Source organism: Mytilus californianus, unplaced genomic scaffold (genome assembly GCF_021869535.1).
Source record: "Mytilus californianus isolate M0D057914Y unplaced genomic scaffold, xbMytCali1.0.p SCAF_1, whole genome shotgun sequence".
Classification (NCBI taxonomy): Eukaryota; Metazoa; Mollusca; class Bivalvia; order Mytilida; family Mytilidae; genus Mytilus; species Mytilus californianus.
In genome coordinates this window covers 90,946,353-90,972,634 of record NW_026262581.1, presented here as the reverse complement: position 1 = coordinate 90,972,634, position 26,282 = coordinate 90,946,353, and the positions used below count along the sequence as shown (strand labels likewise).

Sequence of the window (26,282 nt, the reverse complement as noted above, 5' to 3'; positions counted from 1 at the left end):
ATTTATTTATCTATTCCTTTTTTAACTTGATATCAAATAGTTTGCTGTCTTTAGCTATAACTAATATGCTGTCTTGTCTTATATTGCTTATGCTTAAACTGTGCTTTAGTTGTTTACATTCATATGCTTGTGTTTCTACTAGTGCTTTATTTTATTGTTTTTGCATATGTGATATGTGATGATATCTTATGTTTTATTGCTTGTATGTGTTTTATGTGAATATGCTTATCTGCTCTTTGCATTGTATGTGTTTAGTCTGTATTGATTCTTTTAATGCCTGTGTATGTTTTATATATATATGTTGCTTTTCTTTTTATGTTGCATGTTTTTTGTTGTGATTGTATATATATGAAAACCCAACTTTAAATAAAGATTACTTACTTACTTACTTATTTACTTACAGCATGTATCAATTTCACTTCAATTTATTTGGATGTTTTACAAAGGCTTCTAATACTTTTAGAGTGTGTAATTACATCACAATGAAGGACTTATTTTTTCTACACTCGGCCTATATAGCTACAGCCATACTAAATGTGAAAATATGTTAAGGTAGCGCCAAGTTCAAGTCATAAAAATTTGAGCAATTCCATTTTCCTTTGAGTGTTCAAAATTTCAGTCAACCTGGCAGATAAAGGTATTTATATGGCCAACTCAAGACAGAAATACATGTACATAGGTATTTTCCAAAAGAACATGGCTTAATTTATAAAAATATAGAACATGACAAATATGGAGGTTACTGAATCTTTTCAAATTATTTGGTGAAGTTTTTTGCTTGATTGGAAGAAATGCTGAAGCATGAGATTTGAGAAGATTATAGAAAGTTTAATTAGTTTGGTTCCTGGAGAAGTAAAGTTATTGCTTTTAAAGTGCTCTAGTAGAAGTGGGACATTTAAAGACGTATCGTATCCGTATCCGATATGTTGACGTATCTGAACGTATCTATGGTTTATTGTTTAATTTATTATTAGTAATCGAAAAAAGGTAATAGAGAAGGAGAAAATAAGGAAAGGGTGATGCAAATTTTTAATCTCTTTCATTTTTAATATCTTAATTGTTTTTATAATGTTGGATCATTATTTAATTGATGTATTTTGTATGTTTACATACTTGCTTCTTATATGTCAAAATCCTGACTTAGTTACGTTTATTGCCCTGAAAGTGATGTTTCTACGATATATATTTACAGTACCTATAATACAATTATGAAAACATTACATGGACAACAACAGACAAGATTACATTTACACACATTTATCATTCACGTGATTTTCGTGTCAATCTATATACTTGTATATGTTTTAACACTCGAAATTTAATAAAGGATTGTTCGGGTAATTCATTGAAATTATAAAACAAAAAAATTAACGTTAACAACGTACTTTAACACATCAGATGAGTCGAATTAACTGATACCAATTAATAATAAATTTATAAATTAGGGAACGACCATTTATATTCAAGGGGGGGGGGGGGGGGGGGGGGGATGTGTATGGTTTTTATCTAAAAAAATTATTCATATTCCCAATTTAATGAAAAAAAAATATTCTAGTAATGCATATGACAAAAATATTATTCTAAATCCAGATTCTCCCCATACTTTATAGTGTTTAATATTGAAATAAAAATTTTTGATTGATAGCGTTGAAAAAATAAATAAAATTGATCGGGAAAAAAATTTTCTTACTCAGATAAAAAAAACATAACCCCCGCCTTGAAGCTAAATGGTTGCTTCCTTCTCAGGCAATTTTTGTTTTCTTCAAATATTAAAAATGAAAGAGACCAAATATGTTCATCACCTTTAGATTTAACATATTTATTTATAGTGGATTGGGAAACAAGTTATTGCAACTTATATTAATCCCTCTCCACTTCGCTGGTGCGAATGCTGCCTTGTAGCGGCATTAGCCTGCTCTTTTTCGAAATCTACAAGGGTGTCTTTTACGTGCAAGAGATATTGCTCTCCCTTGACACGGGTCAGCCATTTATCGTCCCCTTCCGACGGACTATCATCGTTCCTCAAGCCCATACTCAGAAATGGTGTCATGGGAGAGTCGAAAATTCGGTCCCTGAAATTTTCTCCCCAGAACGGGGATGGAACCAGGGACCTTTGTGTTTGTAGTCCGATGCGCTAACCACTACAACACGGCTCAATTTTTTATCACCTTTCTCAATTACTCCATTCTTTTCTCTATACTCGATTTTTTACCACGATTGTTGACTCAATCATCAACTATATCTGCATCATTATTTAAGAATTATGTACTAGTAACCTTTTGTTATTTCAGTGCTAAACATAAGGAATTCTTATAGAAAATCCAAAGCCTTTCCCCCTTGTACCCTTATATTTGACAATTCGGTGATTGATAGATAGCGGATTATTGCATGCAGTGCTAGCAATGATTTCCTTAAAACAAGTTTATCAACTCATATATTGGTTAAACAAACATAAATAAGGACCAATTCAAGTGCATCATCTAGGGTGCGCTCGACTTTAGTGACTCAGCACGGGATTTTTTGAAATGTAAAGAATGTTGAGGACTTTTGGTAAACATGTTTTAATTCAAATTGTTTATCTTGAAAATCCTGGAGTAGACAGGGGTCATCAACCTTAAATTCACGCATAAAAAGTGATGATGGTCTAATATCGAGTGATAAGATATAAACGAGTATACATAAATTGAAAACTAATAAAAAGAGAGACCGAAAGATATCGAACATAGAAAAAACACACATACATGTGTAGGACTCGGAGGTGCGATGGGGACCCTGAAGTGCGATGGTCACGCTGAAGTGCGATGGTCACGCTGAAGTGCTATGGTCTACCTGAGACTACTATAACACATACGATTACGAACAGCCAAATATTTCCACAAGAATATAATATATATCGCAAAAACAGGAAAGGAAATAAAACCGGAGGAGGCGTCCTAATAGCCATAAACAACAAATATTTAAGCTCTGAGGTACCAGAACTGGACACAGATTGTGAGATAATTTGGGCACGGATACAGCAGAAAGGCACAAAAGATCTATACATATGCGCCTACTATAACCCAAAAACATCGGATGTTGAAAGTCTTCAAGCATTTGAAACATCAGTCAGAAGAACCAACGCAATAAATGCATGCCAATTGATCGGAGGGGACTTCAATTTGCCAGGATGGAACTGGGCAAACAAATGTCTATACCAGGGAACACAGCACACAGAACAACATTACCATTTTGCAGAAATCCTTGACGATAACGGACTAACACAGCTAGTGCAAGAGCCTACAAGAAACAAGAACACTCTGGACCTCTTGATCACTAACCGTCCTAGCAAAATAATGAGAATAGATATCATACCAGGAATATCAGACCATGACATTGTATATGCTGAAATGAACATCAACCCAGTAACAAACAAACAGAAACAACGAAAAATCCCTCTCTACAAGAGGGCGAAATGGGACAGCATGAAGGAAGATATGAAACATCTACACAACGCTATTCAACAAGAAAGCAATACGGATAGACCAGACATAAATATGCTATGGAAAATGTTTAAAGACGGTCTTGAAACAAGTACAAACAAACATATACCAGCAAAAACCTGTAAGACCAAAGATAAGAACCCATGGATTACACGGGAAATAAAATCACTCATAAGGCGAAAAGACCGAGCATATAAAAAGAAAAAGAAATCAAACCATCCTGACGATTGTGCAAGATTCAAAGAACTGAAAAAGACAGCACAGAAAAGCCTAAGACAAGCATATTGGAAGTATATTGAAAGTATCATCACCCCAGAGAATCCTGAAGAAACACATGCCCCTTCTAAAAGATTTTGGACATACATCAAGCACAGAAAAAGTGATAAAAGTGGAGTGGCACCTCTAAGAAAAAATGGTAGCTTAGAAACAGATCCAATCAACAAAGCAAACATATTAAATGAACAATTTCAATCTGTATTTTCCACAGCAAACAACATCAGCAACAGTGAATTCTACAATCAAAATCATATGTCCGACTCACCAGAAAATTACCCTGACTGAAGAGACATCCTTATCACAATCAACGGAGTAGAAAAACAATTGAGAAACCTTAACCCACACAAAGCCGCTGGACCGGATAACATCAGACCAATGATACTCAAAGAACTTGCCAGCGAAATCGCTCCCATACTTACCATCATATTTAATGTTTCAATGGAGACCGGCAAAGTTCCAGATGACTGGCGGACAGCTACAGTCACACCAGCATACAAAAAGGGTCAAAAGTACATCCCAGCAAATTACAGACCAATATCTCTTACATGTATTTGCTGCAAGATCATCGAACATATTGTTACCAGCCATATTATGAAACACGCAGAGGCAAACAACATCCTTTATCCACTACAACATGGATTTCGAAGTAAACGATCCTGCGAGACGCAACTCTTAGAATGCATTGATGACTTAACGAAGTACCTTGAATTTCGAAAACAGTCTGACCTACTGATACTAGACTTCTCAAAAGCATTCGATAAGGTATCCCATAGCCTGCTCCTACATAAACTCAATCACTATGGAATCAGGGGAAAGACCAACAGCTGGATAGAAGCGTTCCTGACAAATAGAACCCAAGTAGTAGTAGTTGAGGGTGAACAGTCAGACAGAGCAAAGGTAGAATCTGGAGTTCCACAAGGTTCAGTCCTAGGCCCTAGTCTATTTTTGTTTTACATAAATGACCTAGCGAATGACCTAAAATCAACAGTTCGTCTCTTTGCTGATGACACAGTAGTCTACTTAACCATCGCCTCAGATACTGATTGCCGACACCTACAGTCAGACCTTGATAAACTGGCACTATGGGAGGAAAAGTGGAAGATGGAGTTTCACCCAGAAAAGTGTAGCGTACTGACTGTCTCCAGAAAGAAAAAGCCAATCAAATGGGACTATGTATTACATGATCATGTACTAAAACATGAAACATCAATTAAGTACCTGGGCTGCACCATCACAAGCGAACTAGACTGGGGAGAACACATCAACAACATTACCAGCAAAGCCAGCAGAAGCCTTGGTTTCCTCCACAGAAATCTACACATCGGCTCTAAAAGCATCAAAGAGCAAGCTTACAAAACCCTAGTAAGGCCCCAACTAGAATATGCCACAACAGTATGGGACCCATATCATCAGAAACATATTGACCAAATTGAAAAAGTTCAAAGGAGGGCTGCGCGATACGTCACCAAGCGCCACAGAAACAGATCAAGTGTCACGGACATGATTAATGAATTGGGTTGGAAAAGTCTCCAAGAACGACGCAGAGAGGCCAGGCTCGCAATGATGTACAAGATCGTCAACGACAAAGTAGCCATCAACAAAGACATGTACCTCCAGAGACCAACCAGAGTATCCAGACATACACAACAGCATGGATACATGGTACAAACAGCAACCAAAGACTGCAGGAAATGGTCCTTCTTTGTGAACACCACCAAATACTGGAACAAGCTTCCCCCGGAGATCGCCACAGCACAGTCATTTGAGACATTCAAATCTCAAATGACCAACCCAGGAACATATATATTGACGGGACTTGACACTACCTGATTGTAGTCGATTTTATCGTCGTGCCATAGTTAATAAAGATATACTGTTCCCAGACCAACCTTACAAAATAAGATGAACATTTGTTTTTATCCTGTTTTTAACCATGCAGAACCAATTTGCCAGTATATTCAGAAAGTTGAATGTGGGCAGTATATGGAAGAAGAAGAAGAAGTCTCAGGGTCTACGCCGAAATGCGATGGTCCGTTCGCTGATGTGCGATGGTCTATTTGACGCTTGACGGCTAGTTTAAAATATTCAGATGTGCAGTTATTATGAGAAGTACATGTAGATTTCCTCAATAGTTAGTAAATGAATTTACCTTCATTATTGTATATGCCTGTCCTTAATTACAGTTGTATACTAAATGAGAGATCGTCCTCTTTGATTTTCTACATGTGGACATAATTTTGCATTAACATTTTATCTTTACTTTGTTCTTCTCATGAGTTCCTCGTTTCCCGTAATATAGTAATACCAGAGACATATATACACATGTATATATGTCTCTGGTAATACGGAGAGTCTGTCTGCGGACCCGTATGTATTTACAGAATGTCACGCTCCATCGTACGTAAAGAGGAACCTTTTGAAGATTTCGGGGAAAAAAATCGCTACAGAATGTTAACTATCCACCAATCCTCCCCTCGTAGTATTCAAAGTTTATAAGCCCCTTATCAACTTACAAACATGGAAAACTGCTCTTAACATACACATTGACTTCTACATCGACATGAAAAGAATTGAAAATGTAGTTTGTGTAGACCATCGCACTTCAGCGTTATCACCATCGCACTTCGGCGTAGCTATAAACAAGATAGCGTCACAATGCCACCATCGTACTTCAGCGTGATCAAAAACTCACTTCAGCGTCAAACCATTGCACCTCAGCGTGACCATCGTGGTTCGGAGTACCATCGCGGTTCAGAGTCCTACACATGTACTATTTAAACACGTAGATAAACAATTAAACAATAACCCATAAATCTATACGTTCAGATACGTCAACGTATCAGATACGGATACGATACGTCTTTAAAGATCTTTAAATGTCCCACTTCTAGTATTGTCAAAGTAATCGTGAAATTTTGTGCTGTTCATTACATTTCTGTATGAAATCTACGAGGAAATACAGGTGCTGATATAAGTGAAAGAGGCCATGATTATGGAAATTATAGAAACAAGAATGCACACACTAAGATGTCTTGCCTGCTTTACAAACCATGATTGATTTTATGTTGATAGTCCTAAAGATTTAAAGTTTAATACAAGTATCACATTATCTTAACATTATCAATGATCCAAGAAAATGAGGACAAGGTCAGATAAACCAAGCCAGACATACATGTACACTTTACAATCATGTCCGAAGTACATGAAGACCTTGCAAGGAACCCATATCACAAATATAGTTATCCTGTTCCTCATAATGTGAAAAATTAACATGACTAAAAAGCTAAATTTTTGACAACAAAAATATGACAGACGGAAATTTCATAACATAAGGCATCTGTATACTAGGTATGAAGCCTTCAGGTCTTCCACCCTCTGAAATATAAAGCTTAATACAAATAGTTTAATCCCTATGTCTTGCATTATACAACTCTTGTTGCAAGCAATACAAAAACTACTGTATTTTAACCATGTCAGATTAAACAAGAGGCTGTCGAGTGACAGCAAACTGGATTTTCCTGCAGAGGTCGAACCCTGAACAGTTGAGCAAGTATGGACACAACATTTAAGCTGAAAACAGCTCTGAATTTGGATTGTGATTGAATATTTGACACAGCATAAGTTTGTGACACTAAATGAATGTGGTCAAAGAACTGAAAAATTTGAAATTGAACATTTACCTATTATGGTCCAATATCCAAAATCTAAGTACATTGTTAAAATCAGCATATCAAAGAACCCCAAGAATTCAATTTTTGATCAAATAAAACAAAAGTTTAATTAAGGACCCTTTGGACCTCAATGTGGACTAATTTGATAAAGAAGCCCAAAATCCAAAATCTCTCAATACATGGTTAGATTCAGCATTTCGAAGAACCCCATAAATTCAATTTTTGTTGAATCAAACAAAGTTCAATTTTGGACCCTGATTGAAACTTGAAAACTGGGCCCAAAAATCTAATATTTAAACACAGGTTCAGATTCAGCTTTTGAAAGAACCCTATATATATTTAATTTATGTTGAAATGAAACACAGTTTAATTTTATCCATATATTTTCTGTGCAAAGGGAAATAATTCAAACTCTAAAATTAGATATGATGTAATTTTTCAAATTATAATCAATAATATAATAACAACAACCAGTGATGACTAAGTTCTCTTAAATAAGATATGATTTAACACTCAAACATTGTTAGAATCAGCATATCAAAGAACCCAAGAATTCAATTTTTGATGAAATTAAACAAAAGTTTAATTTAGGACCCTTTGGACCTCAATGTGATATTATCTTATTAATAATGGAAATAAATACAGGTTTAGATTCAGCATTTCAAAGAACCCTATATATATTCAATTTATGTTGAAATCAAACACAGTTTAATTTTGGACCAACTTGAAAACTGGGCCCAAAATCAGAAATCTAAATATATGTTTATTAATAGACAATATTAGCTTAGTTTTTAAAGGAGTTCACTTCATCCATCAAAAAAAATATATATAGCATTCAGAAAATAAGTGTTTACAGAATAACAAACAAACTTACCACAAAATTCTTCAAACAATTTACCAAAGAAAAGAAAAAAAATCAAAAATTTTATTTATCATTAATACAATGTCTTTTAAAAATCTATAAAACTTATCTGTAAATATCTTCAAAATGTCTAAAAATATAGCTTATAATCATCAGCACTTAGGAAACAGAAAATTTTCAAATAAATCTGTCACTCCAATTATAATTGTGAGATAAGACAGTTACCATATGCTTTGTTATAATCTGATAACAGGAGTAAATTATTTAAAAACACTTAGTGTAATTGAACTTTATATATATAATTAACCATTTCTGTACAAAGAGAAATAACTCAATCACATTATAAATACCACTTTTGGATATTAAAAAGGGTGATAACTCAACAAGGAGAAAAGCTAAAATCGTGAAAATTGAACTTGACCTTCATTTAGTCACAGGAAACAACATATCTAAATTTGAAAAAATTCATCAAAGCCTTTTCATGTTATTGAACAGACACTGTTTGGCAGCCGCCCACTCACCCGAAGTACATCCCCAAATCAATAACCGATATTTCCTTCAAAAATCCGGTTAAAAATGCTTGGTCCAAATCAGGAGGCTTTTTACCTTTGTTTTTTGTCCTTTAAGCAAGACCTGCAATAGTGGAAGCCGTATTGCTATATGGAATACATAAACTAGAGGCTTCAAGTTGCTCAATAATGAGTCATCCTGCCTGTTTTTTTTTTTAACTCAAAACTCCTGTCCTGCCTTTTTTTTCTTCAAATTTCATCCTAGCCCCTCCCCCCATAAAAATCAAATGGTAGCTCCTTAACTCCATTTAAGTTGACTGGCAATATCAGCCATGTTGATTCATTAGTTCTTGTCATGCTGATCTTTTTTGCACTCTAAAATTTCTCTCTATCTGATATAGTTTCTGCAAACACACATAAAAGGGTAAAAATCATCTTTCAAGGGGAATAACTATAAGGTAGGTGTTGACTGAAAATTTAATTTATTTGACTCATTTATCTGCTATTGTTCCAACAAAAACACAAAAATGAGTAAAATTAGTGTTTCATGGGCAATAACTCTTATATGGAGATTACTGATAATTTCTACCATGTTGACTGAAGGCCGTACGGTGACCTATAGTTGTTAACTTCTATGTCATTTGGTCTCTGGTGGAGACTTGTCTGTTTGGTAATACAACATCTTCTTATTTCTATAAATAATAGAAGAACTTGTCCTGAAGATCATTTTTGCCATTTATATTTAGAGTTTCACGTTATCTTTAAAATTTGCAAAAAAAAAATCTCAAAAAATGGTAAATTCAGGGCAATAATTTCTATAAGTTGTCTGACAGTTTTGTTTGCAATAAATGGTAGGTACATATTGTTATTCTGAACATTTCTTCTTCAGTCAGATTTTCTCTATTTATAGCTGTTTAAAAAGGTAATGGGCCATACTTGCGTTTTACCCCAATGTTCTATTTTAGTCTTGGCAGCCATGTTAGTTGTCAGGCTGGATCATCAGACACATTTTTTAACTAAATACCTCTAGGAAGACTAGGATGATTGTGGTTGTTTGTTTCTAATTGGCTCAATGAATACCTATTAAATTGGTAGTAGATACTCTTGGATAGTGACTGACTTTTTATTATGCCACCGCCACAGCAAAAGGGGCATTACGTGTTAACCTTGTCAGTCTGTACGTCCGTCCGTATGTCAGTACATACGTCTAGAAATATGTTTCCATTCTGTAACATAAGTTTGCCTCAACCAAATGTTATGAAACTTATACACAATGCTTATTACCACAAAACATAGATCAAGCTTGATTTTGGGTGGCATCACTTTTACTGTTCTTGAGTTATGTCCCTTTATAACATTATATGCAAGCTGGGCATCATTTGTGACCCATGGACACATTCTCCATTTATTTTTAAATGAAAGAAAAAGATGAATCAACAACTTTTTATCAGATGTTCTGTATATAAAAAATTAAACACTAAAGCAAGTTTCACATTTAATTTACCACTCTTGAAATATGAAAAAAATCATAAATAATGTTGTATTTACAAAACAAGACAAACAGTAAAAATGTATTGTACATAAAACAAAAAGATATGATATCCGACAATATTTTCTGTGATAATCATATAACATCAGCTGTGCTCCAGGTTAACATATTTTTTAAAAGAATTTCACCCTCACAGTCCGACTAAATACCCCTGTCATTTTTAAATCAGGGAGTACAAAATACACTAATGTAATATTCTTTAACCATGAAATTAGAGCTGTGATCTTTGATTAGATTTACTTATATGTTTTCCCTTTTGTTCTTTACAAATTGTCAAATGTTTCTTTAAAAATTATTTGTCAATATAAACATCTTTTTAAGGTAATTTTAACTGTTTCATCAATAGTCATTGTTAAATAAAAATATTCATACTTTTTTCGAAAACATGGAAGATATCCCATTAAATTTATATAAATCTGGAGCTCTGCACTAACATTTTAAGTTTATAATTGGAAAACTACCCTGCACTCAAAAAAGAAACTACCAATATTCTTAAAATATGTAGTTTGTTATATCTTATAGGATTGTTTTTTATTTAAACCACTGCTACAGTTGTCAGATAGAAGAAATTCTGAAGTCAATAAAGAGAAGTAAATATCTAATCTACATAAATATTATATACATGATTTATTGAGGTGCTCATTGTAAAATAAAGTGTGACCAAATCTATTCTTTCATCGAAACTTGAACATTCCTTGTTTATATTAAGACATCAGACTTTTATTCCCTCGCATGAGGGATCTTTCTTTTGTAAATTATGTCTATTCTGACAACATAAACAACAGTTAACATATATAAAAGCTTACATAAGTAACATAATAAATAAGAAGCTGTATATATTTTAGCTTTTGTCTTGGCACTCTAAGCTGACTAAAATGTGCTAATGTAATCACAGATATACTTCAAACAATAAACTACAAGTATAAGAATGAGGGGGTGACATACTTTTGAGATGTGAGATACAAGGGGTAAAAAAGGTGGGGATGTGAGCCCGGGGGGTTACTTCCTATATTTTTAGTGGTACGAGTGTGCCGCAAAACGGGGTCGCTTTTTCATGCCCTGCTGGTTAGAACAGGGTCCCTTTTTCATGTCCTGCTGGTTAGAACAGGGTAGCTTTTTCATGCCCTGCTGGTGAGAACAGGGTCTTTTTCAAGTATGTTTTTTGCTTACATTAATGAATTGTTTGGTGACAGGGTATATATTTCTGAACTAGTCTAGAACATACAGGTCTCTGTCTAGAACAAGGTATACATTTTCTGAGCGTGTCTAGAACAGGGTATACATTTTCTGAGCGTGTCTAGAACAGGGTATACATTTTCTGAGCGTGTCTAGAACAGGGTATGTTTTTCAATATTTTTGTTTAGAACAGGGTATGTTTTTCAATGTTTTCTGGTTAGAACAGGGTATGATTTGGCAAGTGCTGTCGGCACAGTTATACCCGAAAGGATAGTCAGTAACCCCCCCCCGGGATGTGAGATATAAGGGGTAAAAAAGGTGGGGATGTGAGATATAAGGGGTAAAAAATGTGGGGATGTGGGATATATAGGGCGTAAACAAAAGTGGAATCTGAGAAAAAAAGGAAAAAAGTGGGAAGTAGAAAAAAATTACATAAAAGCAGAATTTTGGAAATGAGCACCCCTGTGTCACCCCCTCAATCATGGTTATGTTTTCTGCTGACAGTTCATGATATATCACATTAAACATTAACAGCAATATGGTAGTACAGTGATTCTAAATACTTAAGTGATGTGAGGTTCATAATAAAATGTTAAAATCCATTAAAACACTATTTTTGCTTCAACAAAACAGAAATTTATTAGAGGACACGAAAGTCTTAAAAGGGGAATTATTTGTATCAAATACTTTAAAATATTATGTCTCCTCTGTTGTTGTTATTTTATCATACATTTTATAAATCTCTTTAACTTACTTGATTTATTATTACTTGTGTGATACCAATTTCCGTAGATTTCGAGGGTATAAATAAATTACAAATTGAAATGTTCAAAGAAGTACACTTTCTTTATGTTTGTATGCAGACTTTTGTGAAACCATGAAATCAAATATCCACGAAAATACAATTTTCCTTCATCACGAAAATAAATAAATCCGCAGTGACACATAAATTCTTTTTTCAACATGAGGTGCTTACAAATATTTGAAATGAAATCCAAAATTAACTTTTTTCTTATTCATTTCTTTACTATTTAATGATTTTTTTATTCATTTCTTTACTATTTAATGATTTTTTTATTACCCGTAAAAGAGTTCTGCAGGCTAAATTTTGAAATGTTCTTGTTTTTCAAATATGAATTTATTTCTTAAATAACATCCACACTAATGTCAAACAACAGGTTTTTTCTTTAGAAAAAAACGAACACAGAAAACAGTTTTAAATATAAGTACTAAGATATTAAAGCATTTACATATACTATACAAAATTTACAAATAGTCTTTTACTGGCCTTGCTATTTCAAATCATTCAGCCTTCTTTAACTAATTGACCATTGAAGTTACTTTTGCATGTTATATATATTTTTATCATAATAAATATTAGATTCTCTTATATTAACAGAAGCCTGTTTATTCATCAACATCATATAAGTTACTTTAAACATATTATGAATAGAAAATTTGATATTTATAAATGAATAAAAATACTGAGGTTTCCCTAACCTACAATATCACTATATTACAAGACATTTTATGATTTAAAAACTTCAGTTATAACATAATTAATTATATTCTTAAACAAAATGTCTAATATATAAGTTGAATAGACTGCAGACAATCTTTATAAGAAATAATGTTTGTTGTATTTAAAGAGTATATTTATCAGAGCTAGAGCTAGAGCTATATATTGTTATACAGAGCTGACACTTGATCACGCTTATAGTCTGAATGATCTGAACTTTAAACTTTTATTCCTTTTCTGTTGAAGATTTGGGTCAATTTATTGATTGTTTGTTGCTTGCTTAACCTCCAGAGGCAATTATTTCATGCATATTCAGACCAATTAATGGGATCAATGGACAATTTTTATCAACACATTAAGGAAAATTTAATTATTGTATTCTTAAATATAACCACTGAGTATTATCAGGCTATATGATGTCAATAATTGTTTTTAGTGATTAAAAAAGATAAACATTTTAACTTTTTAATTAAAAACATAAGAAAAAATATCACACTCTGAATAGGCTAACCTTATGTACATATTCTGACATGAAAATCAATACACATATTAATAATCCACAACAAAAACAAACATGTTGTAAATAATCATCATACAAATATAACATAATAAAACAATCATAGTCTGACAAGTGGAAAACAATGTCACACTTAAATCTTTGACCTTCTATAGAACTTAGGTATGATCACCTATCTCCAATATAATTGAATTTCAGAAATGGTTTTGAAGGGAAAAATAATACCAAAGTTAACTTATGGTCTTCAAAAGAGACCATTTGTATTTCAAATTGGCACCAAAATTATAAATTTGAAATTTAAATTTTCCCTTAAGCTCATTTTATGTTTGGACTATCAGTTTATGTTACCATGTAACAGTAAAAGGTATTTTGGATTTTGAAACATTATCAAATTGTTAATTCTAACCCATTTTCTAATTACAAACAAAATATGTTTTATCTGTAGAGCTGTCTTAAAGACAAAACTGGCTGTGTTATATATTAATTTCCCATGTGGTTTGATATTAATAATGTTTCTTAGTGTTGGTCTTCATGATTTTTAGACTGGCAACATAGTCTATGCACAGAAGTGACAACAGCTCCAACTCACAAAGCTTGAAAATAAATTTATAATAAGGTCACAAAAACAAGTTCCAATTATTTTACTCAAATGTTTCATAGAATTGAACGGAAGAAATTTTTCTGATACCCTTAAAGATTCCTCGTGGCTACAACATGCATTAATGGTAAATCAAAAACGGATTGCTTTAAGAGTTGTAAGGGGATAAGAATGAAGAAATTCATTTCATTCAAAATTTTAATACTTAGCAGTAAAATAATCAAAGTTTCTAAAAATAGTAAAAATATGTACAAAGTCTGCAAATATAATTTATCTTTGATATGTTTATATCAAATAGATATGTTATTAATATTCTGGAATGCATAATATTTTCTTCAAACATGTCTCATAAAGCGACTCGCCTCTTTATTCTTGAGCAATTGAAAGAACCTGCTTTCAATGAAAACCATTCATCATTTTTTTCATTTAAGTTTCAATTGATACTATAGCACTGCTATATTCTTTCATACATACATATTTGATTACCGTCATAATATTTTCAATCATCCATACTTCATTTTTAATTGTTATTATTTTTGTGTGATTATTTACATCATTGACTCTGCCTAGGAAAATAGGGATAAACAGATTATCTATGGTCTTTTAACTCGAGAAAGTTTCTCAGTTACATCTCATCTCGGGGAAATTGCCTTTTCATTAAGATTGTAGTTGAGCCTTTTCCTCTTGTTTTCAAAACCATAATCTATAATACTAGTCATATATTTACAATATCTATACATGATATAACAACAGTTTTATCTTGGATAATTGTCATTTACAGTCTCTAACTTTAAAAAAAAGTCAAGGATATTCTGAGGGAAAATATATAAAGATATTTTGTCAAGGTACTTAACATATCTATGGAGAATAAATTGTGTCTTATTTCCCGAAATATTACTTTCCAAATATTAAATGTTTACAATCATTTGTGTAGTGGTCAAACAAGTAATATAATAATACTAAGTCATTTCAGTTATCAAGACAATTAATTTAAGTGTATCAAACGGGAGACACAGACATATTGAAATCACCATTATATCAAGCATGACTAAAACGAGACTGATATGTAAAACTTGTTAATGTCTTTCAACAGCTTTAAACTGTTTGTATTATTCATTTTTCAATGAAAAGAGAATGCAACGATTAGACTTATATCATTTAATAAAGCTTCACTAGTAGTTGCTTAAATGTATGTACATTTTCCATAAAGCTACTTTAAAAGCTCAATTAAGCTTTTAAACTATTAAAATGCTTGCCAAAAATGGTCATCAAAAATATTTTTTCATGCAAAACTATAAACAAAAGCAGCAAGTGATAATTAAACCATTGTGAATGATGTGAGCTTAAATAGCAAAATTACGATGAAAAGTCACAGAAACCGCTCCATAAAAAGTCAGTTTTTTTCAGGGAACTTGCTTTATTGATTTTTTTTAAATATGAAGTTTTTTTCTAAAACTCTATTTCTGCTCCAATATTTTAGATAAAATAAGCTTTCCTTTTGTAATAATACTTATGCTAAAGGCGCCTACTTGTTATGCAATGCCTAGTTATTACTACAATTATTAATCTTATTTCTTATTCTGCATAGTTTCATTCTCTTGTCATAGATAACAAACCAATCTTTTGTTAGTACAAATATATATACTAATTCATTCCATCATAAAAATAATCTCATACAAGAAGTGTAAATTCATAACACTGTTTAACAAAATACTTGTACTTTTTTCCATCCCTGAATTGTTTTAGTAAACAAACAACAATAGTAAAATAAAACTTTGCCTATTTACATAGTAATTGTATGGAATGTCAAATATAAATTTAAATAACCAAGATTAAAGACAAGTAGAAGATTAAGGCTCATTATTGGGCCAAAAACATGAATGTTTTGTAAATAACTTCAAAAGAACAAAGAGAAGTATATGGGGGTTATGAAATAAAAAAAATAATCTAATTTTCACTCTTATGATGTCACAATGCTGTCATAATATACCTTGCTATTAGTTTTAAAATTACAGAAAAAGCAGAAAAAGCTACTTGTTATAGAGTGTCCTTGTATATTTGCTTTCAGGAGACTTGGAGCACATTTAACAAGTGACAACATTTTTTTTTTAGAAAATGTATCATCCCTTATTACACAAGTATGAAGTTGTTTCTTGGGTGCTCTAATACTTTTCCTTTTCTATATCTATGAATGGAAATTTTTATGAAAAACGAGAAAATAATGGAAACATTCAAAATACTCAATTTTGACATTCCTTGTCATGGTTACACATGGGAAATTTATTTAGTTTCTCGAATACCACTTTACTTAAAATTGTTTTAACAGAACTGTAATCTTGTATGGTAATTTGTTTATATTTTACTTGCATCATATTTTAGGCCAAATAAGGGCTCTAATTATGCCCCTACTCCTTTATAGTTACAAAGTACACCAAAACACACCATTCATATTTTTACTTATTTTTTTTAAAGATTACAATATAAGACCATGAATGCTCAAAAATTTAGCTTTCACAAATTTCTCAATACGTAATTTTGAATAAGATTTTATCCTCGTTTCGTGGGTTTTCGTGCTATTAAGAATGCATTGTGACATCACAATATCCATTGAAAAAGCATGCATAGTACAAATTCATATGACGTACGAAAACATATGATCTGACCATATATATTTTTTTTTAAATTCATGTCACTTAACATGAAAAATTAATTTTGCAAGATATCTAAGAGTTATAGAACGTTAGTTATTAACATTTACAAAATGAAAACTGTAAGAACCATATGCATTTTCTTTACCTAAAAAACAATCAAATTCAACAGGTACTAAGAATTTCATATAAAAGAAAATTTAAATAGAGAAAAAATCCTAAATGTAACTAAAATCTAATTCAAATATTTCAATTTCATATCAAATGTCACTAATAAATATTGTAGATAAGTCATAAAAACCCCTTTTTTATTCTTCCTTATTCATATATAGAAAACAGTAACATAATAAAACACTTTGGGGATTCTGTTAGAAATAAAACAATCCTTTACCATACTAAGTGTGCTTATCTTGATTAAGTACTTCTAGACTAGACTACATATCACAGACATAAGAACAACAAAAATGTCAAGAGGAGTTCATGTTCCTGTAAAATATTATCCCGAATGTCAGCAAAACAATCTGAAAGAAATAAAACACGATTTTATTATATGACTTATTATACTGAAATGCTACATTCTACATCAATCTCATATGAACTAAACGATCCAACATCTTTGACAGCCCCAAAACCAGAAAAAAAACATTGAGCTGCACCTTGTTGCATGGTAATGTTTGTTAATGTTTTTAAATAGAACAACTACTGACTTTAAATTTGGAAGATACATTAGTCATTATTAAAGGGGTAATAGCTCATTGTGTATCTGGTTCAACATCAAAGTAATCAATATAATCAGTTTGGATGGATGGATGAATTGGTGTTTAATGTCCAGTGGAAAATATTACATGCAAAACGGGACATAATGATGTGATATGAATATGAACCATGCTTTAGACTAGACTGACACAATGAGTCAAATCTTTAATGAGCTAGTTCAAAAGGTATGATATGGCATCTAGTCTTTCATGACATCCTGCATTTAAGACAGGCATTCTACCATGAGACTACAGAGGTGGTTACAATCTGTTTTGAAAATGTGTTTGTTTTGTGATTTTCCATACCATGACATGCTTCATTAGTTATAAACTATATATGTTTTTCAATTAATCACGATAATATCAATCAATTCTGCATCTGCAGCACTACAGGCCAGCTTAACATATATTTTGATATGGGAGATATTAACAGTTGGCCTAAATATGTTTTCCTTACAAAACACTGCTGCTATATAGTACATTTATTTGGTTGACCTTGGGTGTTTAATGTTTGTTCCATATATATCCATGTTACATGTAATCTCTATAGCTAAAAGTTTTGTTTAAATTTCCATCAGTCAGACTTTAAAAGTTGTTTGAATATCTTGATGATCTTTATAGATATAATTGAACACATGCAACTGTTTAACATGTAGTTGAAATTATTCATAGACAATGGACATTATTTTTGCTCAAACAGTAAAGAAATGTCGAATAAAAGAAAATTATCAAAGGGCCAAATGCTGCATTTTGTATACTTCATTAAAAATTTAAGTTTTTATTAAGAATAGTTATCATTAATATGTTACAGATACAACTAAGTATTATCCTATTTCATTAAAATCTAGATTGCTGCTTAATATCAAATTTACATATCTTTATAACATTTGTTTAGTAGATCAACTTAATAACCCAGTAGGCAATTTTCAGAAATTTATATGCATACATTTGCTTTTATGAAAGTTTATTCAATACTGTTATTGTCATAAAAATGCATCAAGCATCATGTTCTAAAATTTGCCAAACAGGCAACTGTGGAATTTACTTACAGTTTACAGTAGTTAAGTTTAAAAATGTTATGATTTTCAGACCAAAAAAGCAGGTCACTCATTTTTTAGCGCACATGGTGGCTCATTGCTAAAGGTTATCAACTTTTATGTTTTTCAACTAATTATGATAATAACGATCAATTCTGCAGAAAATTATCCATAGACAATATTTTTTGTTGAGCAGGAAAGAACATTTGATTTATAACAACAACAAAAAACACAAATCTTATGGTCTATAATAACTTACCATAAAAACACCCACAACTATAGCTGCTGTCCCAATCATTATACCATTCATTATAAGATAATCATGCAGCTTGTCATAACAACCCTACAATATAAACATACAGTACATGTACATACAATATAAAGGTACAGTATAAGTACATACAATATAAACATACAGCATATGTACATACAATATAAACGCACAGTATATGTACATTCAATATAAACGTACAGTATATGTACATTCAATATAAATGTACAGTATATGTACATTCAATATAAACGCACAGTATATGTACATTCAATATAAACGTACAGTATATGTACATACATTCAATATAAACGCACGGTATATGTACATTCAATATAAACGTACAGTATATGTACATTCAATATAAATGTACAGTATATGTACATTCAATATAAACGTACAGTATATGTACAATTAATATAAACGCACAGTATATGTACATTCAATATAAACGTACAGTATATGTACATTCAATATAAACATACAGTACATGTACATACAATATAAAGGTACAGTATAAGTACATACAATATAAATGTACAGCATATGTACATTCAATATAAACGTACAGTATATGTACATTCAATATAAACGTACAGTATATGTACATTCAATATAAACGTACAGTATATGTACAATGTTGGAGGTGTTATTGAGTAAGCTTTGCCCAGAATTTGTTTCTTTTTTCAAGATCCTGGTTAATTATTACAACAAATTTCATATTCAAATGTACTGTATTACCAAACTCTGAACATTGTATTAAAAATATTAATCTGATACATATGTTTTGGGTGTTTTGTGTTGTTTTTGTGTTTTCTTTTGCTTTGTTTAGTCTTCTTTAGTAGGGGCAGAGGAGATTTTTTTACCAACTAATTTTAATTAACCGTCTACACAATTCAAATTTAAACTCAGAAGCAACAAATATTATTTTTAGTAGCAATTAACAGAAAATATAAATAAAATTTCATTCTCTTTCTTTCCACTGCTCTGATAAATTTTTCCTCCCTAAAAAACATCTTTTAATAGAATAAATTAAATATATGTAAAAACAAATTCATAAAATTTATATATCATAGTGTAATTACAAGATGGAAAACTAAATAGGGCTCTTATAATTTTTCAAAGCTTGAATGAAAGCTGGGCATTGCAGTCTATAAAAGACAAATAAAGATTTTTGCATTTGGCAATACTGGGTTCTGCAAATGGATGTACTTGTTCCAGAAATGTATATAAATAAATCATATTCACATTAAGAATTTATTTTTTTTCGCAAGTTCATGATGTTTTCAGAAATTTTCAAATCTGTGATGTGTAAGACAGACAGAGATTGGCAGTCACATTGTTTATATATGCACACATGATTAGGAAAATACAGGTTGAATTCATTTTCGCTTGAACACTTCACAGCTCATTATAATATAACAAATAATGTATGTTTCTTTTGGAGAAATAGCAATTTACAGACTGTTTAGTTGTCTCCCAAAAATATATAAAGACCTAAATCTGCACAGTATTTTTTTTTATCTGTAAGTTGAAATTTACAATATGTCTTTTTATTGCAAAAAACTAAAATTAGGAATCATGAAAATAAATGAGTCCTTAGTAACTAAGTCTGTTTCATTACACAACTTACAACAGTATAGAGAGTGTAATTCAGAGGTGTCTCTAGCACAGGTGGCAATTTTGTTGGTGGCCAGTTGGAATCAGACTGAATTTTCCCTGTACACAAGTCAAGCTGGTGTTGATCAATAGGTGATTTTTTAAGACAGCAGCTTTCTGGTACCAAACTTCCATCTAAAATTGAATTCAAAAAGATTAGACCAAGAAATACAACATATTTATCTCTTTATTGAAACAAGTACAAAAAAATGTATTACACTGAAGTTTAATCCTAATAAAACTGATATTATGATATTCAGTTTGAAAAATATATACAGTGATATTACTTTTGATTTTGGTGGTGCTACATTGAAACCAGTTAGTGCGCACAAACATCTAGGTGTCATATTTAGTAATGATTGTAAATGGAATAAGCATGTTGATAAACTGATTGAGAAAACTTCGAAGCAGCTTAATGTTTTACGCAAACTAAAATATCGATTAAAAAGGGAATATTTGGAAAAAATTTATATGATTTTTATTCGTCCGATACTTGAGTATTCATCAGAAGTTTGGGATAATTGTGGGAACATAAATTCTGATCGGATAGAAAATATTCAAATCGAGGCTGCTCGCATTGTTACTGGATTACCAAGTTATGCTAGCCGAAACGCTATTTACAGGGAGACGGGATGGGAAAAATTAAGCGTAAGGCGGGAGGTAAAAAAGTTGGCCATGTTTTATAAAATTATTAACAATCAGGCTCCAGATTATCTACATGACTTGGTTCCAGAATTTGTATCTGATATTAGTAATTACAATTTACGAAACAGACACAATATCACTATTCCAGTGAATCGTTTGTCGGTTTATCAACATTCTTATTTCCCAGCATCCATAACATTGTGGAACACTTTAGATATTATTATTAGACAGATTCCTACATTTTCATTATTTAAAAGCAAATTGCATATGTTATACTATAAGAATAAAAAATCTCCGAGACATTTTTACTCTGGAGATCGCTTACTATCTGTATTACATGCAAGGTTGCGAAACCATTGTAGCACTCTTCAATCAGATTTGTTTAATGCAAACTTAGTACAAGATGCCAATTGTTTATGTGGCTTCATCAATGAAGATGCTAAACATTATTTATTATATTGTAACAATTTTTCATCACAAAGGCTTTTAATGATAAATGAAATCAATGTTTTTGCTGTCAATATTACAATTGAGTTATTGCTCTCTGGTGATGAGTCTTTGTGTTCTGAAGAAAATTATAGTGTTTTTCTATCTGTACAAAAGTATATAAAAAGTACCAAGCGTTTTTCTCAACTTTGACAACCTTATTCTGTAACAGATCTTACTAGAACATGATCAATGTATGCTCTTAGGGGTACGATAATCGAATGATCTTTATGATTGACTTTTGTATTCTGAAACGTTTCCATGGATTTAAGTAAAAAACAAAATTGATACTTACAATTATGTGTAGATTTATTCCGTTTTCCTGTTAATCCGTAACTTTAAACTATGAGTGTGTAATTTACATTTAAACAAATTTACTCACATGACTTGTCATGTACACTAACATATTTTATTTTACACAGCTCGGTGTGTTTGTATTTATTTCTACTGAAAATAGGCGCATTCGATTGGTTATATTAAGTGGTAAATATCCATTGATTCGATTCTTAAAATTTGTATGTAACTTATTTTTATATCTTCATGCTAAAATAATAATTGGTTAAAGTCAGATTTATGTAATGTTCATTCATGTGTATATTTATGTATATATTGGAGAAGACGTTACTAAGTTGAAAAACTTGTGTCTAATCCATTTGTCATTTTTGAACAATAAAATATGTTTAAACTAAACTGAAACAACTCAAAAATGCTACCTTAAAGTCATATGAAAACTTCAAATTAAAAAAAAAAGTTGAATATGTTTTATATACTTGAAGTTTTTCTATAAAACAAGTCTAAGTGAACTTACTTGTAAAAGAAGATCATTTATAATATCAAAATCTTCATAAATGTACTGATATTGAATTATTGTCTTCCCATACACTAATTTGCCAATATTTTCTTGTATGCAGAGACTTTAACTACGAGACCTCTCGTACGAACTTTTGCCACTGCACAGCGCAAGTGTGAGGGGTAAAATATGATGAAAGAATGTAAACAAACGTGTAAACAGTAATAACTTATTCTTAAAGAACAAATTTAATACAATATATCATTTAACAACTATTAAAGAAAAGTTTAATTAACAAATGGGAATGCATGGAAAATAAAAATAAACAGCTGCACCACGAGCGCATGATATGCCCGTTGTCTTGTGTGTGAGGTTTTATGCAATAATTATAAATCGTTTCTGAGATACGGCGCGACATGTGAAAACCCCCCCTTTTTTTGTAAAAAAATCAATAACTCTAAAATAAAATTTTGAAACATCACCAAAAAGTATACAGATCTTTAGATTAATATAATTAAGAAGTGTGTAAAGTTTTAAGCAATAATCATGAATCGTTTTTGAGATTAGGCGCGACATGTGAAAACCCCCCCTTCTTTACAAAAAACTCAATAACTCTAAAATAAAAATTTTGAATCATCACCAAAAAGTATACAGATCTTTAGATTAATATAACTAAGAAGTGTGTAAAGTTTTAAGCAATAATCATAAATCGTTTATGAGATACGGCGCAACATGTGAAAAAAACACCCCCTGTTTTAGCCCTGTACCTCAAAAAGTTTTAATCTTATTTTCACCAAAAAGTATACAGATCGTTTGACCATCATAAGAAACAACTCTGTTAAGTTTCATGAAATTTGGATAAGTTGTTCTCAAGTTACGGTGCGACATGTGGACACCGGACAGACAGACAGACAGACAGACGGACGCTGGACATTTGTATACCATAATACGTCCCGTCAAAATTTTGATGGGGGTATAAAAATCATATCATGGCTCTATCTATTCACTTATTTGTCATGTGTTCTACATGCTCAGTGTTGATTGTTTATGAATGTCATGATCTGGTAAACTTCGACAACAAACTGGAAAGTTAATCAGCTTGCGTTCAACAATCAACTGAATTAAATATTATTTGTTGATGATATGTTATAGATTTGTAATAAACATAACATTTGGTTGAGGCAAACTAAGGTTAGAGAACGGAAACCAATTTCGGGACGTACAGGGGTAAAACTTAATGCCCCCTTCGCTACGGCTGGGGCATAAAAACATGCATACAGGACTTAGTTTAGTATATATGCATGCCTTGAAAAAAAAAATTTCGATAACATTAAAATTACAAGACTCTCATTACATATGACTTTATTCCAACAAATTTGAAAATGAATAACTTTTTTTTTTGAGGAGTTATATGCAACAAGTTCTTTTTTTGTAATTTAAATTCTGTAAGTCCTAAGCTTTTGTTCAAATTTCCCTCAGTCAGTCTGTGTTCAAGGATAGTATTTGAGTTCAGGGCTCACTCTACCAGGCGACTAGGGCAAAGAAGTCGCTTTCCCGTCCGTCACTTCGCTTTGCCCGACCCTCAAAAGCGAAAACAAGTCGCCCTGTGGTTTACGATACTCACTTTCAGTCGCTTTCGTCATCGGAAATATTCAATTTTTACCAAGACGATGAAACAGCAATTTTTCATTTAAAAGTAAAGAAATTCAAGGCATAAACGATTTATTTTCTTCAGAAAAGAGGTTAAAGCATTGATTTCATAAGAACAATTTTTTATCACTTCTGGTACTTGTTACTCGAGCGTACATCAAATCATTCTAACTTTCGGCAAAATAAGTTGTTACTTCATTAGAACTTGATGAAATTTGTCTGAAGTAAATTTGTTATCCTTGTATTACATTAAAAACGTCATATTCCTTTCCAAATAGCGTGTCAAACATCGTTTATTTTTTGTAAATTTTTTCTTCGTCCGCCATTTAAATTATTGGGCATATTATTGTATAACTACGGATCGGAGTTGGGATTTCATCGGAAACGGACCTGCTATGACCGAAATCCGGATTTTTACGATAATGACTACGGACGAATGAATGGCACAGAATGACAGACAAAAATTGAGTCCAAAAGGAAAAATTACGCATTCCACACGCATTAACATACTTTTGGTTAGATCTTCTTGATTAATGTATATATTTCCATGTATATGTATTGTTTCAATTTATAAGTCAAAGTTGCTCAACTCTGGGACTATTACATGTACACTAATATAATTATATTATGTCCAAGCTCAACTGTTAAATTTATATATCTTTTTAATGAGAAATACTCAGTTTCATGAACATGATAACAGAGTTGTTTTTTAATTGATATAACAACTTTCTTTTCCTTTTTGATATAAAAAAAAATCTGTTTTATTAGTGCCAGATATTTAACTGTTTTCTCTGAAAAGAGGACTCATATGATTGTGCAACTAGATATGATAAAATTAAACAACTTTAAATTTGAACAGTTACTTTAATTGTATACCCAGGTACAAATTGAACAATATAAAAATTAAAGTGACACCACCAAAATTCAAACTTGATCTGTGTTTTGTGGTAATAAGCATTGTGTATAAGTTTCATAACATTTGGTTGAGGCAAACTTAAGTTAGAGAACGGAAACTAAAAATTATGCAATATTTCCTTTTATAAAGGGGCATAACTCTAGATCGGTTAAAGTGACGCCACCAAAATTCAAACTTGATCTGTGTTTTGTGGTAATAAGCATTGTGTATAAGTTTCATTACATTTGGTTGAGGCAAACTCAAGTTAGAGAACGGAAACCAATTTCGGGACGTACGTACGTACGTACGTACGTACAGACGGACAAGGGTAAAACTTAATGCCCCCTCCGGTACGGCGGGGGCATAAAAAATAAGATACATATGGCCCTTAATGTATTATAGTAAAAACCAAACATTGTAGCGCCGCGAGCGAACAAGCACTTCTCTTTCAAATCTCACCACTTCTCCCTCTCAATTTCAAAAAGAGAAGTCTGAAGTAGTGTGAGCCCTGGAGTTACCTACCAGGTATATCTTCTCTCTTTAACTATAAATGTGTTACACTTGAATAAATGATTTAGTCATGCATGAATTCTCCTTGTGAGATTTGTGACAGGTCAAAAAGTAATCTTTAGGTAAACTTACTGGAGTATTTATCAATAAACCAAAAGGTCTCTTGCTGATAAAGAGCCCAGGAATGTGATGAGTTCTCACTACCATAAGCTCCACAACATTGAAACTAAAAATAAAAACATCGACACATTATCTACCTTGCATTTAATATTTGTTTATCCACTTGTATTGTTAATTTATGACAATAAAAAAACAGAGTTCAAATGATCCCCCACATTGCACATATTTTATCTATCTAAGGGCAATAACTTAAAAAAAGTACTTTTTTTTCTTCTTTAAAACAATTTATAAATATCTTAGAGAAATGAAGGCTTCTGAGCAAATGCAATGCGATTTCCGTTATAATTAATTTTTTCAAGAGGCATAACTCTTTAAAAATATTTGATCAGCACTTATTTTCGAAACTGTCAAAGAAATTGCTGATATAAACCTATGATATGAGTTTCATAAAATTCTGGCAAGAACTGTACACATGAGAGCGCTAACAATGCAATTCTCCATATAATCTATATTTCCATGGAACTTAACTCTTTTTAAAATAATTGATCGGCACCAATTTTCAAATTTGTCTGAGACATTCATGATATCAACCTATGATATCATTAAAATCTAGCAAAAATTGTACACATGAGAGCTCTAACAATGCAATTTTCTAAATAA

At 31.6% G+C, this 26,282-nt stretch overlaps 1 protein-coding gene across 3 annotated transcripts in view; it reads right to left on the bottom strand.

Moving 5' to 3' along the window:
• Positions 1–12,560: 12,560 nt before the first annotated feature.
• LOC127725916 (tetraspanin-18-like) overlaps positions 12,561–26,282 on the bottom strand; it is a 32,795-nt gene continuing 19,073 nt past the window's right edge. For all 3 annotated transcript variants that reach the window (XM_052233230.1, XM_052233233.1, XM_052233241.1), the window contains exons 6-9: positions 25,635–25,728; positions 20,501–20,661; positions 18,856–18,939; positions 12,561–17,325 (exon numbers count right to left, since the gene is read on the bottom strand). In XM_052233230.1, the coding sequence (XP_052089190.1) occupies positions 17,272–17,325; positions 18,856–18,939; positions 20,501–20,661; positions 25,635–25,728 (393 nt within the window). In that variant the 3' untranslated portion in view covers positions 12,561–17,271. The remainder of the gene's footprint in view (positions 17,326–18,855; positions 18,940–20,500; positions 20,662–25,634; positions 25,729–26,282) is intronic.